Source organism: Erigeron canadensis, chromosome 7 (assembly GCF_010389155.1).
Source record: "Erigeron canadensis isolate Cc75 chromosome 7, C_canadensis_v1, whole genome shotgun sequence".
In the NCBI taxonomy this organism is placed as follows: Eukaryota; Viridiplantae; Streptophyta; class Magnoliopsida; order Asterales; family Asteraceae; genus Erigeron; species Erigeron canadensis.
The window spans coordinates 23,376,446-23,389,929 of NC_057767.1; the positions used below are offsets into that span (position 1 = coordinate 23,376,446).

The 13,484-nt window shown below is 33.4% G+C and overlaps 1 protein-coding gene and 1 pseudogene across 1 annotated transcript; one reads left to right on the forward strand and one right to left on the reverse strand.

Annotated features, from left to right (window-relative positions):
• The first annotated feature begins 845 nt into the window (after positions 1–845).
• LOC122609117 lies at positions 846–2,403 on the forward strand. The gene is made up of 4 exons (XM_043782178.1): positions 846–1,176; positions 1,284–1,459; positions 1,598–1,970; positions 2,081–2,403. The coding sequence occupies exons 1-4, from the start codon at positions 846–848 to the stop codon at positions 2,401–2,403; spliced, it is 1,203 nt and encodes a 400-aa protein (XP_043638113.1).
• A 7,623-nt stretch (positions 2,404–10,026) lies between these two features.
• Positions 10,027–10,089, reverse strand: LOC122609589 (annotated as a pseudogene).
• Between the last annotated feature and the right edge of the window lie 3,395 nt (positions 10,090–13,484).

Here is a 13,484-nt window from a genome sequence, read left to right on the forward strand (position 1 = left end):
TGTTTTAAGACATACCCGTATGAGTATTAGACTAGCTCACCGTTCTTTTCAGTATCCCATTGGGATTGCTGAAAACATGACTATCCGGGTAGGCCATATTGTGTTTCTAGTTGACTTCGTTATCCTCGAAATGGAGGAAGATACGAAGGTACCCCTTATTCTTGGAAGAACATTCCTTAATACCGCGGATGCTATCATCCGTGTGAAAGATAAGGAAATTTCTTGGTGTGGGTATCGATAGGATTGTTTTAATGTTGAAAGGTCTATTAAGCATTCTTACTCTACTGATGAGTCTTGTATCAGGATTAACATTATTGATGATGCTTTAGACCGAGAATTTCAGGAACGAATGGAGACCGATGTTGGAAATGTGGAGATTACTTGCTTAGGAGCTGGAGATATTGATGATGAGGAATTGTTTGCAGAGCTTATGGCACTTAGCTTGGATGAGACACCTCTAATGGATGAGAGTTTTGAGGAGGTTGTTGCTGATTGAAGTTCAAGGGTACCGAATTCTGTTGATGTACCACCTACTGATCTAGAGCTTAAGCCATTACCTACCCATTTGGAGTATGCTTATTTGTCAGGTGAATCTTCTTTACCCGTTATTATCTCGTCCTTGCTCTCGAGTGACGAGAAGGATTGTCTTTTGTCTGTGCTTCGAGCCCATAAGCGGGCTTTGCCCATAAGCGGGCTTTTGCCCATAAGGATTGTCTTTTGTCTTTTGTCTTTTGTCTAATACCACAGATATCCTAGGTATTAGTCCAAAATTTTGCCAACATAATATAGATTTTGTTGATGATGTTAAGCCCGTTGTCCAGAGACAAAGGTGGCTTAATCCTAACATGAAAGAGGTTGTAAAGAAAGAGGTAATTAAGTTGTTAGATGCAGGGATCATTTTCCCTATTACTGATAGTGCTTGGGTAAATCTTGTCCACTGTGTGCCCCAAAAGGGTGGCATGACAGTTGTTGAAAATGAGAATAAAAAACTTTTGGCCACTAGGACTATTACGGGTTGGCGTGTTTGTATTGATTACCGTAAGCTTACTCAGGGTACTTCCAAAGACCCATTGATCCCAAAGACCAAGAAAAGACCACCTTCACATGCCCATTTGGTACTTTTTCTTACCGGCGAATGCCGTTTGGCTTGTGTAATGCCCCTGGCACCTTCCAAAGGTGCATGATAGCTATATTCGAGGACATGCTTGAAACCTCCATGGAGGTCTCCATGGATCATTTCTCGATTTTCGGGGACTCTTTTCATACTTGCTTTCATAATTTAGAAAGGATGTTAGAACGGTGTGAGAGGGCACACCTTGTTTTGAATTGGGAAAAGTGTCACTTCATGGTGACCGAGGGTATTGTTTTAGGACATAAAGTGTCTAAGGCCGGGATTGAAGTTGATAGGGCTAAGATAGATGTTATAGCCAAATTACCACTGCCTTCCAATGTGAAAGGTGTAAGAAGTTTTCTTGGACATGCCGGTTTTTATCGCCGTTTCATTAAAGATTTTTCTAAGATTACCCGTCCGATGACCCACTTGTTGGAGAAGGACGTTCCTTTTGTATTTGATGATGCTTGTTTAAGTGCTTTTCAGGTTTTAAAGGAGAAGTTGACTAATTCTCCTGTCATGGTTGGTTCGGATTGGGAATTACCATTCGAGTTGATGTGTGATGCAAGTAATAATGCCGTGGTATACTTTGCTAGTAAGACCTTGAACCCCGCTCAGCAAAATTATACCACTACAAAAAAGGAGTTGCTTGCCGTGGCCTTTGCCTTTGATAAGTTTAGATCCTATTTAGTGTTGAGTAAGACCAATTATTTCACGGACCATTCAGCCCTAAAGTACTTGTTTTCGAAGCAAGATGCTAAGCCTAGACTTATCCGTTGGATTTTGTTGTTGCAAGAGTTAGATATAGAGATTAAAGATAAGAAAGGTGCTGAAAACTTGGCAGCCGACCATTTGAGCCGTTTGGAGGACCCGACCAGGAGAAACTTCGAGATGGGGAGATCAATGACCACTTCCCTGATGAATCTTTAATGTATATTTCTAACTCTGATGAAGTTCCTTGGTTTGCAGATTTAGCTAATTATTTGGTTGCAGGTGAGATACCGAATGTTTTCACGTCCCAGCAAAAGAAGAAGCTCATATCGGATGTTAAGCACTATTTTTGGGATAGTCCATATTTGTTTCGTGTTTGTGCAGATGGTATGGTGAGAAGATGTGTAGCTGGAGCTGAGACAAGGGAGATTCTAGATGCTTGTCACTATGGACCAACTGAAGGTCATCACGGTCCTTTAGTTACAAGTACAAAAGTGTTTGATGGAGGTTTCTATTGGCCTACAATCTTTAATGAGGCTCAAACTTTGGTAGAGACTTGTGACATATGCCAGAGACAATGAAGCATCACTAAGCGAGATGATATGCCACAACAAAGCATTCAGGTATGCGAGGTATTTGATATTTGGGGTATAGACTTCATGGGACCATTCTTACCGTCTAACAAGTTCCAATATATTTTTGTTGCTGTTGACTACGTGTCTAAATGGGCCAAAGCCAAGGCTTTGCCCACGAATGATGCGAGGGTAGTCATTGATTTCCTTAAACAGGTGTTTAGTCGATTTAGTTGCCCCAGAGCCTTAATTAGTGACCGAGGAACCCATTTTGCAAATCACCAATTAGCCAAGGTCATGAAGAGATATGGTGTTGTTCATCATTTTTCTACCTCGTATCACCCACACACCAGTGGTCAAGTGGAAAATACCAATAGGGCTTTAAGAAGAATCTTAGAGAAAACTGTTGTAGATAATCCCAAGGTTTGGTCAAAGAAGTTAGATGACGCCTTGTGGGCGTTTAAGATAGCCTATAAGACACCGATTGGCACTACACCATGCCGGTTGCTCTATGGTAAGACTTGTCATTTTCACTCTGTCCCGCGAGTGAAAAACGCCCCACTGCGCCGCACTGGGGGAGACCGAAGCCCACTGCGCCGCAGTAGGCGTGTTGACCAGTCAACCAGGAGCGGGGTCAATAAGTTAGTCAAAAAGGGAGTATTTTTTTTCACCATTCAAAATTCTATCTTCTTTCTCTCTTTTCTCTTGCAACCAATTCCCAAGACCTCCGAATTTTTCCCTTAGTTTCACTTCAATCTTGCAAATTTTCTTCCTCTTTTCTCTTAGATTATCATCTATCATCATCTCCATGGGAAAAGAAGTAAGTTTTCTTGATTTTTCTTTGTAATTTCTTTAACTTTTGATTTTTAATTTTTAGGGTTTTAATTAACGAATTAAGTTGTGGGTTTTGTTAGTTTTGTGGTAATGATGCTAAAAATAAAAAAAATAAAAAATAAGAGAGAAAAGAGAGAACTTGGGCTACTAGTGGGTATTTCTCATTTTTATATGTCTAGAAGTTTAGTTGTATCATTATTAATGGAAGATTTGGTTGATTATAAGTTGTTTGAAGTTGATACACCACAATGGTGTCGGGTTTTTGCTTGGTGATTTTGGAGGTGTATACGCGGGATGACATCTTATGGGTTGGTGGTTTGTTTGCAATCAATGGTATAGGGTTTGATTAGACTATTTTGTACATTTTTCATATATATCTTATACTTTTGATTATCCCTTTTCACCTCTAACCTAAATTCCCCATATTCCATTGTACATATCCACATATATAGCCTTAGCTTAACTATAGAACCGTCCTTTATGCCTATATTGACGATGTGCTTGGTGCTTGCACCGCGTGGGTGAAACTATGATCCTAGTTCGAGCCTATGTTAAAATAGTATACATCATGATCGAGCTATGAGTGATTCTTCACATATATATTCAACCCCAAAAGTAAGTTCGTTGGAGTAAAATAATATCGTGGCTTGCGGATTGTTCAGGTATGGTCAAACATTTCGGGTTTTCATTTAAGATTAAAACTGCTTCACCCAACTTTTGTCATTGACATGCTTGGAGTTGCTTCTTTTTTATACTCGTCACTTGTTTCTATAGCCTCATTGCCAAGGAATGCTTTTTCTTAAATTTCAGATTTGCTTGAGGACAAGCAATGCTCAAGTGTGGGGGGATTTGATATGACCATTTTATATCGCCCACATCGTTATTGACCATTTTATTAAGTGTTTTAAGTCGATTTTATGTGCATTTGGCGCGTTTATGGTGTTTGTTAGTGATTTCAGGCTCTTAGCAGGTTACGCGTTCATTTGACACATTTTCAGACGATTTTTGGTCAAGGTATCGATTCATTAGATTGAGAGTTGTTTCAGTTGAGAAGATAGAGGATTTTGGCAAGTTTACAAGTCGAAGAAAAGGTAGCTCGGATCAGTTAGTTTGGACTGCGACGCAGTGTGGGAAAGCATGAGCCACTGCACCGCAGTGGTCCTCAAGAAATTAGCAATTTGATCAGAATATCTGGACTGCGTCGCAGTGGGAGACACCAAGTCTCATTGCGCCGCAATGGTCCTAAAGTCAAACTTGCCCAAGTCAGAGATATTAGACTGCGTCGCAGTGGGGGCATCACTCGCCCACTGCGCGGCAGTGAGTGCACGGTGATGATATACTCATACGGAGCTCTAGCTCCGTACCCGAAGCAGAAGCAACGAATGAAGTTACCTTCGTACAAGTAAACCCATAACGGAGCCTAACCTCCGATTGATATAATCATCCCGGAGCTCCGAAGGTAATAAATACCGAGCTCCGAGGAGATATACAATAAAGGACGGATATAATCTATTCTGCAAATTAATCTATTGAATATATATCGAAGCTCTGATATACTCGGACATAATTAGGTGACAAGATTACCACAAATCTCCTCAAGAATGAAACAAGATATTTACAAAGGAGGAAGAGATTTACCCTAATTCTCTTAGCCTCCTCTCCAAGTTATCCACCCTCTATATAAATAGAGGAGGAACCTCACGGCATATTCATTCTAATCATTCAAAAACCCTTAAGTCGAGCACAAATCGACTTATAAACCCTAACAACTTATTCGACTTATGAATAAGTCTTTTACATAATTCCAAAATCCTAACATACGGTTTATTCATCCTCTGAATAAATCCTAAGTCGAACGAATCGACCTAGCCATCAAACCATCCGGCGTAAAGCGGTCTCTCGGACCCTCTGACCATAATGGAAACGCCGTTCAACACCCACAACCCAGCTCACACCTCCGGTTGAGTCATAGTGCGATTATTTGATCAAACACACGAGATCTGAAGGGTTTGGCCGATTTTCTGCAGCAGTTTTGAAGAGGTATAAATAGAAAATAAAACCTAATTTCAAAAGTTATCAAAATTCTTTCTAGGAGCTGCTCTACAAGGGGTTATTTCAAGGATTAAAAGAAGAATTTCTTCCTACGATTAATTGAAGATTCACGAGCACCTATCTAGATCGTATCTACTTTTATTGTCTTGCAATTTCTATTTCTCAAACAATTGCTACATCATGTTCTTCTTTAATTTTAATTGTTATTTTAAATTCATCATGAGTGGCTAAACGTTTAATCATCCACCTTGATGAAATTCGACAAATGATGTGATTGCTATATTTTTAACTCAAAGAGTTGTTTTCAATTATCGTTGTGCCGAGATCTTGATGATTTAATTCCTTTTTATATATTAATATGATATTGGTGGCATGTGTGTTATTCGTTAGTGGTACTACTTGGATGCATATGTGATTTTCAAATTATTGTTTGTTTATAGGCAATTATCACTAGTTAATGGTATGATAGTGAATATCATTTTAATAAAGGGATAATTGCAGAAAACTGAAAGCACCTTTCGACCAATTCACGAAAATAGTAGTGACTTTTAAAAGTTTTGTTTTTTAGAAATGAACTTTCATTTATTACCGGAAATAGCAACATTTGACACGTGGACATCTTTTAATTACGTGGCATTTTTTAATGATGTGGCATTCTTTATAACACAGAAAATAGAAAGGACCTTTCGAACAATTTACGAAAATAGCAGTGAACTCTAATTTATAGTCGGATTACTTCAACACCTCGTCAGTGTTGGATGTGGAGATGGTTTTTTCTTCAATTTCTTCAACTAACTTAGAAACCGTTGACAGTTTGTTCGAGAACACCTCTGGACCTTCGTCATCTGGATCTATCTCATCCGCAGACAAACTCTTCTTAAACAAACCAAATCCGGCCTATGAAACTCTCGTTTTACCTAAATATTCCCATGATCTCTCTCTGACGAAAACAAAGATGTTTTGGCATCTAATTTTAGAGATTTTAAATCTCGAAATAGACGAAGAAGATATAGATATATGTCTTCTTTATGATCTTCATACACAGCTTCTCAATGCTTGAAAATGGAAGAGACTCAACAAAAATCAATGAAAAGAAACTGAAATCAGCTTCAGAATATAATGACGAGAAAAAATACCTTGCCGGAACCGAAACTGAAACGGAACCATATTATTTTTTTTTGGAAAATGACATGACTGATAAAAAAAATTAAATAGTAATAAATAAAGAACAACGCCACGTCATTAAAAAATGCCACGTAATCAAAAAATGTCCACGTCACCATGTGCACGTGTCAAATGTTGCTATTTTCGATAATAAATGAAAGTTCATTTCTAAAAAGCAAAACTTTTAAAGGTCACTGCTATTTTTGTGAATTGGTCGAAATGTGCTTTCTATTTTCTGTAGTTATCCCTTTAATAAAATTTATCATTTTGTCAACGTGTTTTATAACGGTTGGTGGTACCACGTTATCTTCACATAGGCATGATTGTTAATTCGATAGTCAAACAAACTAATAGCTTGTAAGGTTGTCAAAGCATTGGTGGTACGGGCTTGGGTAATTTAACTAGCAACTTAGGTAATCGGGTAACTTATTCACGGTTGGTGGTACCACGTGAGCATCTTAAACCTTTTGCGATTATCTTTTCAACTCAAATGAATTTGGTCTTAATTGAATGCAATCATGTTTGAAGTCTAGTAAATTCAAGGTGGATGGTCTTTATTTATATTATCTGAAACTTTCTCTTACTTTTATGAGTTTTGTCTTTTAAATTCATTTTAATTTATTTGTCAGAGTGAGAATTTGAGCAACACCTTGTTTTCAAAATCATTTTACTATACAACTAGATTAAACCAATCCCCAAGAACGAACACGGACTTACCGTTTAACTATATTGCATACGAACGGATCCATTGCCCGATAGTGTGTAGTAGTGAGTTTTTCGGTATTTCTACTCTATAATTTTAAACTCGATTTAGCACATCAGTAGATAACTATTTGATAAAGATATCTATATCTATATATTAACTAATTTAGTGTTTTAACTATTTTTATGATATCTAAACAATAAGATAAATTAGATTTAAAATGACACATGTCGTTTAAATAAAGCACCACGTGTCGATAAAGGAAAATATCAATCCTGTTTTAGTTTATTACTATATATATATAATAGAGATCAAATGAGAAAGCACCTTAAGGAGAGAAGAGAGAGAAGATTCGTTTTTTTATTTTTTTTAGCTTGGTTTTTTGAACTTTTTTTTTTCTTTTTTTCACTTTTTTCATTCTCTCTTTAAATTACTAATTCCATATAAAAAAATTTACACATAATTTTTTTTCAAAGGGCGTAGCCTGTAAGCTATTGGCGAAGCCTCTGAGTCTATGACGGAGCCATGATAACTAAGGGCGAAACCCATTAGGTAGATTACCCCATCACCGATCACCCCTATGACCTCTCACCCTCTATGACTTATCACTTCCACCAGCTACCCTTTATTAATATTCTTAAGGGCGAAGCCCGTACCGTACCCTTACATGTATAACTCACTAACTCGGGTTATATATTTTTTTTTTAATTAAATTTTTTTAATGGATTGAGTTAATTAAAAAAGGATTGAAAAAATTAAAAAAAGTTATAAAAAAAAACAAGCTAAAAAAAATAAAAAACGATCATTCTTTCCCTTCTACCTTTAAGAACCTTCTCTTTGTAACTCCTCACATACTAATAAAAAACGAAATCTAAGGTTGTCCAACACCTAATCTTAGGTGTGGAACTTCTCACATACTAATATTTTATTATTTCTTGTTTAATGAATAAATGCTTAGGCCTCCATGAATTTTATGGTTTAAAAATTAGTATGTGAATGTTCCATACCTAAGCTTATATACCCGACAACCTTATATTACCATCCACATATATGTGTGTGTATATATATATAGTTGTATTAGAAAATCTAATAACATCTTTTCAGAGATTAATTATAAACTTGTGTAAAATTTGAGAACGAAATTATACATATAAATATCTTTTATTATTTTAAACAAATTAATAAATAGAAATGTATAAAAATATCTGCTAAATTTTACGATTATGCGTTTTTGCGATTTCGATCGTTCTTTTATGTAAATTTCATTTGGAAAGAAATATGTATTATAAGTCTGTTTTTATAAAGTAAGGATACATATTATATATATATATATAGGGGTGGGTTAACTTACACATGCTTGTTACTTCCATTCTCGACCACCACCACCATGATCATCTCTGACCACCACCATGATCCTCCGGCGACGGCGACCATCTCCGACGAGACTTACACATGTGTAAGTTAACTTTCCGGCGAGAATCAGGTTCGTTTTCGGGTGGATACGGTACGGGCCAAAGGCCCTCATCCGTTCTAAGCTGACCATCAAGGGACACATATGGGAATCGTATGGATTTGATGGGCGGTGATCCAAGAGATGGTGACGGTTTGCTACGGTACGAGTGAAGCCCTTGATGCCGGCGTCGGTGCCATGGTTGAGGTGGTCGGAGATGATGGTGGCTGGTGGTGGTTGTCTCGTGAAGGAAAAAACCTAGAAATTTTAAACCCTAAAATGCTAAAAAAGTTGTACTTACACATGTGTAAGTTACTTACACATGTGTAAGTCTCGTCGGAGATGGTCGTCGTCGCCGGAGGATCATGGTGATATTCGGAGATGATCATGGTGGTGGTGGTGGTCGGAGATGGAAGGAAGAAGAAGAAGGAAATACCTTGTACTTTTTGTACTTTTTCAATCCCTTGTACTAAATATAATTTTCCTCTATATATATATAAAAATTATTTTGAGAACCTCAAAAAAAGTGAGACCCTTTAAGAACTCTTTAAAATCAATCTTGACCATTAAATAATTTGATTAATGGCTAAAATATTTAATGGCATTGTTGTAATTAAACTCAACATTATTAATATAAAACAAAAAGGAAAAGGGCATTTTTGGGATATACATCTCTCAATAATTATAAACCAGCAACTTCAATTCTTTTTTAATTAAGTCAAAGCCTTGATAAAGACAATTGATTTCTATCCGTGAGATTATCTTTTTGATTTAGCTTCCTTTTATACATGTTGAATATACTTTATCCCTTTTCAATTCATTAATTCTTTTATTATTTGTAAAATTTATATTATTGCTTTCTTTAAAAAAGAAAAAACTTAGTACGTTTCCTTTCAAGTTTTAATGCCTCTCCGTTTATTTATTAATATTTTATAACACTTTGATATACCTAAATAATCAAAAGTCAAAACAATAGATTAAAAAATAATAATTCCTCATATTCCTCGACATAATTTCAAGATTTATGATATCAAAACATTAGGAGATATTAATAAAAGTTCAATGATATCATCAATACATATGAAGGTTCCATCTTTCTAAAAAGTTCATAACACGTGTTAATTAATCATCAATCTACACAATCTAAACAAACATCGAATTTTTTAGATATTTTTGTTTAATTTAAGGGTTTTGTTTTACTTTTTGGTTCACTATTAACAATACAAGGGTTTCATTTTTATGATTTTTTTTTCTTTTTAAACTCTCAAAGCTTTTGTCAAAACTTTTTTGGAAATGTTGATTACAAGAATGATTATATAAAGACGATATAATCGAATATATGAAATCTATATAGAAACTAGAATATGAATCAAGACAACAAATAAAACCCTTATTCGAAATTATACAGAGAAAACATAATATACGATGTAAAAATTTAGACCATTTCTCGATTTGTGCATGTCATCTTCACGCAGGGGTCATGCTAATCTTACTGGTTGTGATGGGAAACTCAAGTAAAGGAAGTATCAAATTTAATCATCTTATTATTATTATTATATATTTTAATGGTTAACCTCTTCTAATAAAAAGTTATTTAATTTAAGAATCAATAAAGGGAAGATTTCTTTTATATTATAACTGTAACATTTGAAGGCTATGTTTGATAAGAGCTTTTCAAATCTTTTTGGAGGGTTTAAGCTTTTAATTTTGAATCAAAAGTTCCTAATGTGTTAAAAGTTTTGTTTGGATGCAACTAGCTTTAGCTTTTATTTAAAAGAAAATGCTCCAAAATAAAAGACTTTTTGAAATAGCGTTTCAGGAGCTTTAGCTTTTCGACGAAACTTTTAATCATTAAAAGTACACAAAATTTCCTCTTAAAATTACAACTACAACTACCATACCAAACAATTCTAAAAATAAAAGCTCTAGCAAACAACTTTGCTTAAAAGATACAACTACTTTTTTCAAACATAATTTGAATCATTGTATTCTTTTATGAATTTTAAATTTATAAATAATTTATATTAAAACTTACATAATTTTATATACAAATATCACATGACTTTAATAATCAAAAGTATAACGACCCAATTGAATAGTAATATATAAAATATACTTAACCTTTTTTATACATTGTCAAAATCAGGATGGGAGTTAATTTGTTTATTTTAAATATGTTTAACTATATTTAATTTTGCATTGTCACTATACAAAGATACCAAAGATGTCATATGAACCATATACATTAAAAAAACCATTTTAAATAATAATATCATTATTTTTCAATAATTAGAATCTATATTCAATTTTATGTTGCCACTACATAAAGATACTAGACTTATGCCTGCACAATGCAGCAACGATGGAGGTAGTAATGGTGGAGGTGGTGGTGGTGACGATAGTAGGGGCGGCGGTGGAGATGGTGATGAGGGCCACGATAGTGCCGAATGTAAAAGTAATTGATGTTAAATGTGGTATTATAGTTATTTTAAGTGTTGGAGGATTTATACTGTAAATTATTTCATTAAGGTATTATAGGTATATTAGATAAAGATATTTAAATTAATGAATAAAGGAGAAGAGTATTTTTGGTTTTTCAACATTAGAAAGTTTAAAGGAAAAAAAGGGGTGGTTTGTTTTATTAGATAGTATTGATAACATACATATCCTATTAACCATCTTCGATATAAAATTACCTTTTTAAGTAACAATATAATCGTATCTAATCATATTTTACTATTACTATTAATGACGTTATTATAAAAAATTTAATTTATTATTACTAGATTTTAGACCCGTGTTAAATACATGGATTTTATAACATTATCAATATAAGAATTAAAATACGAAACAAAAAAATACTTATACTTTAATGTAAAAATATACTTTAAAAAGAAGTTGATTACAAATTTACAATTATTAATAGCAATAATCATATAATTAGTTTGATTACAATTAATAATATAAGATAAATATTGATATAAAATATTAGTTTGTATTAATAATGTTGTAACCTTTTAGTTTTAGTTATATTTTGTTATTGAATAAACATTATGCAATAAATTATTACTCGTATTTATTTTTAAATTGGGTTAAAGTTTTAATTGGTGATTAAAAATCAAAAAGTACATATTAATTTAGATATGTGTTGCTTTAATACATCTAGAGAAATTATAACTTGTGATTGGTTAATTGAAATTATTAATTTAGATATGTGTTGATTTAAGATATATGTTAACCACGGATATTGTTTCTATAAATACTAAACATAATATAAAAGAAACGTAGGTATTTTGTTTTATTCACGCTACACATACATGTATATTATATTATAAAAAAAAATAGCCCTTTCTATTTTTAAAAATATTAAAAGTTACTCTATGCGATATGACAGAAATACTCCTTTCTTATTTTCTAAATCACCTTATTCTTTAGTTACTAATTTAATTACCTATACTAAAATACTAAAAATACTTTTAATGAAATAAATACACGTACCTTAATGTATATACACTAATTATAATCAATTAGATTTACATCAATAACTTACACTATTAGTCGTCACCACCACCATTCGTCGCCGCCACCCGTGATCACCGCATTGCCGTCGCCACCGCCGCATCGCGCGGGCACCATGCTAGTTAACATTAATTAATATCAGCTATACTAAATTTGATATATATATGGTCGACTTCTTTTTAATCTAATAATAATAACAATTATAATCTATATACTAATTAAATAAAATTTGATATTTATAAAATCATCGGGGTATCCTTTTACCCAAAAAAAATATACTAATTAAATAAAATTTGTTAAAATTAAATGATGATATCATCAAAAGTCAATTTGATTAAATCGAGAGCTGTGATTGATCAATAAGCTATTAGGTTAGTTGTGTTTTAGTATATATAAAAATTCTATGTACAAGTGTTAAACAAAAACCGTTCTTGTTATTTCTCTAACCTGCCTACAAATGTGCAAGGAGGTTAGCTTTATTTTTATTTTTCTAGGGTTTATGTTTATTTCTTTTCATCAACAACAATAAAAGATAAAATACGAATTTGGGTTTTGTGCTGGCATAATCTTTTTTATTCTAAATACTTTGAATCCATGAAAACTATCTATCCATTATTGGTGCAACTCTTTGTTTCTAAACACAGTCTATTCCTAAACTCTTTCCATTTTCATTCCAATATATTATATTATTTATTATTTGATCTCCAATATTAGTTCGTTGGTGTCGTAATTAATTGTTTATCACAATTCTTCCGATTTTGGAATTGGTGTTCGTAATACAATTAAATGGTTAATTCATTCCAAATAGTGGGATCTTTTTTTTAACATTTAACTAGTGGAATGTGCCGATGTGGTGTTCAATTCGGTTTGTTCGCAAACTATAATTTTGATTTCGGCAATTGGTTTTATATGACAAGGTATCTTTAATTGTTTTGAATATCAATTATAGTTTCGTATTTTTCTTTTAGGTTTCATTTAAATTTGTTATTAGAATTTCAAATTATGATTTAATTGATTTTAATTTGTTTTATTATATAAGGAATATGAAGATGAAAATCTGATGAAAATGCTTCAACTCAACTCATGCAAAAACATGGATCTCTGTGCAATACGATTATGATGATGATGATGAAAAAGATGAAATAACATATTCGTCTATGAGCATATGTGCAAAAATAGTGTCATAAGCATATTTATGCAAGTCGATCGTATGTATGTAAGTCGAATATATGTATGCAAGTCACTATTTGACATTGGCACTTTGGCCATGATTACATGTATGCAAGTCTAGCATATATATAACTGGATTATATATATGCAAGTCACAACTAGACATTGGCACCTTGGCCAAGATCATATGTATGCAAG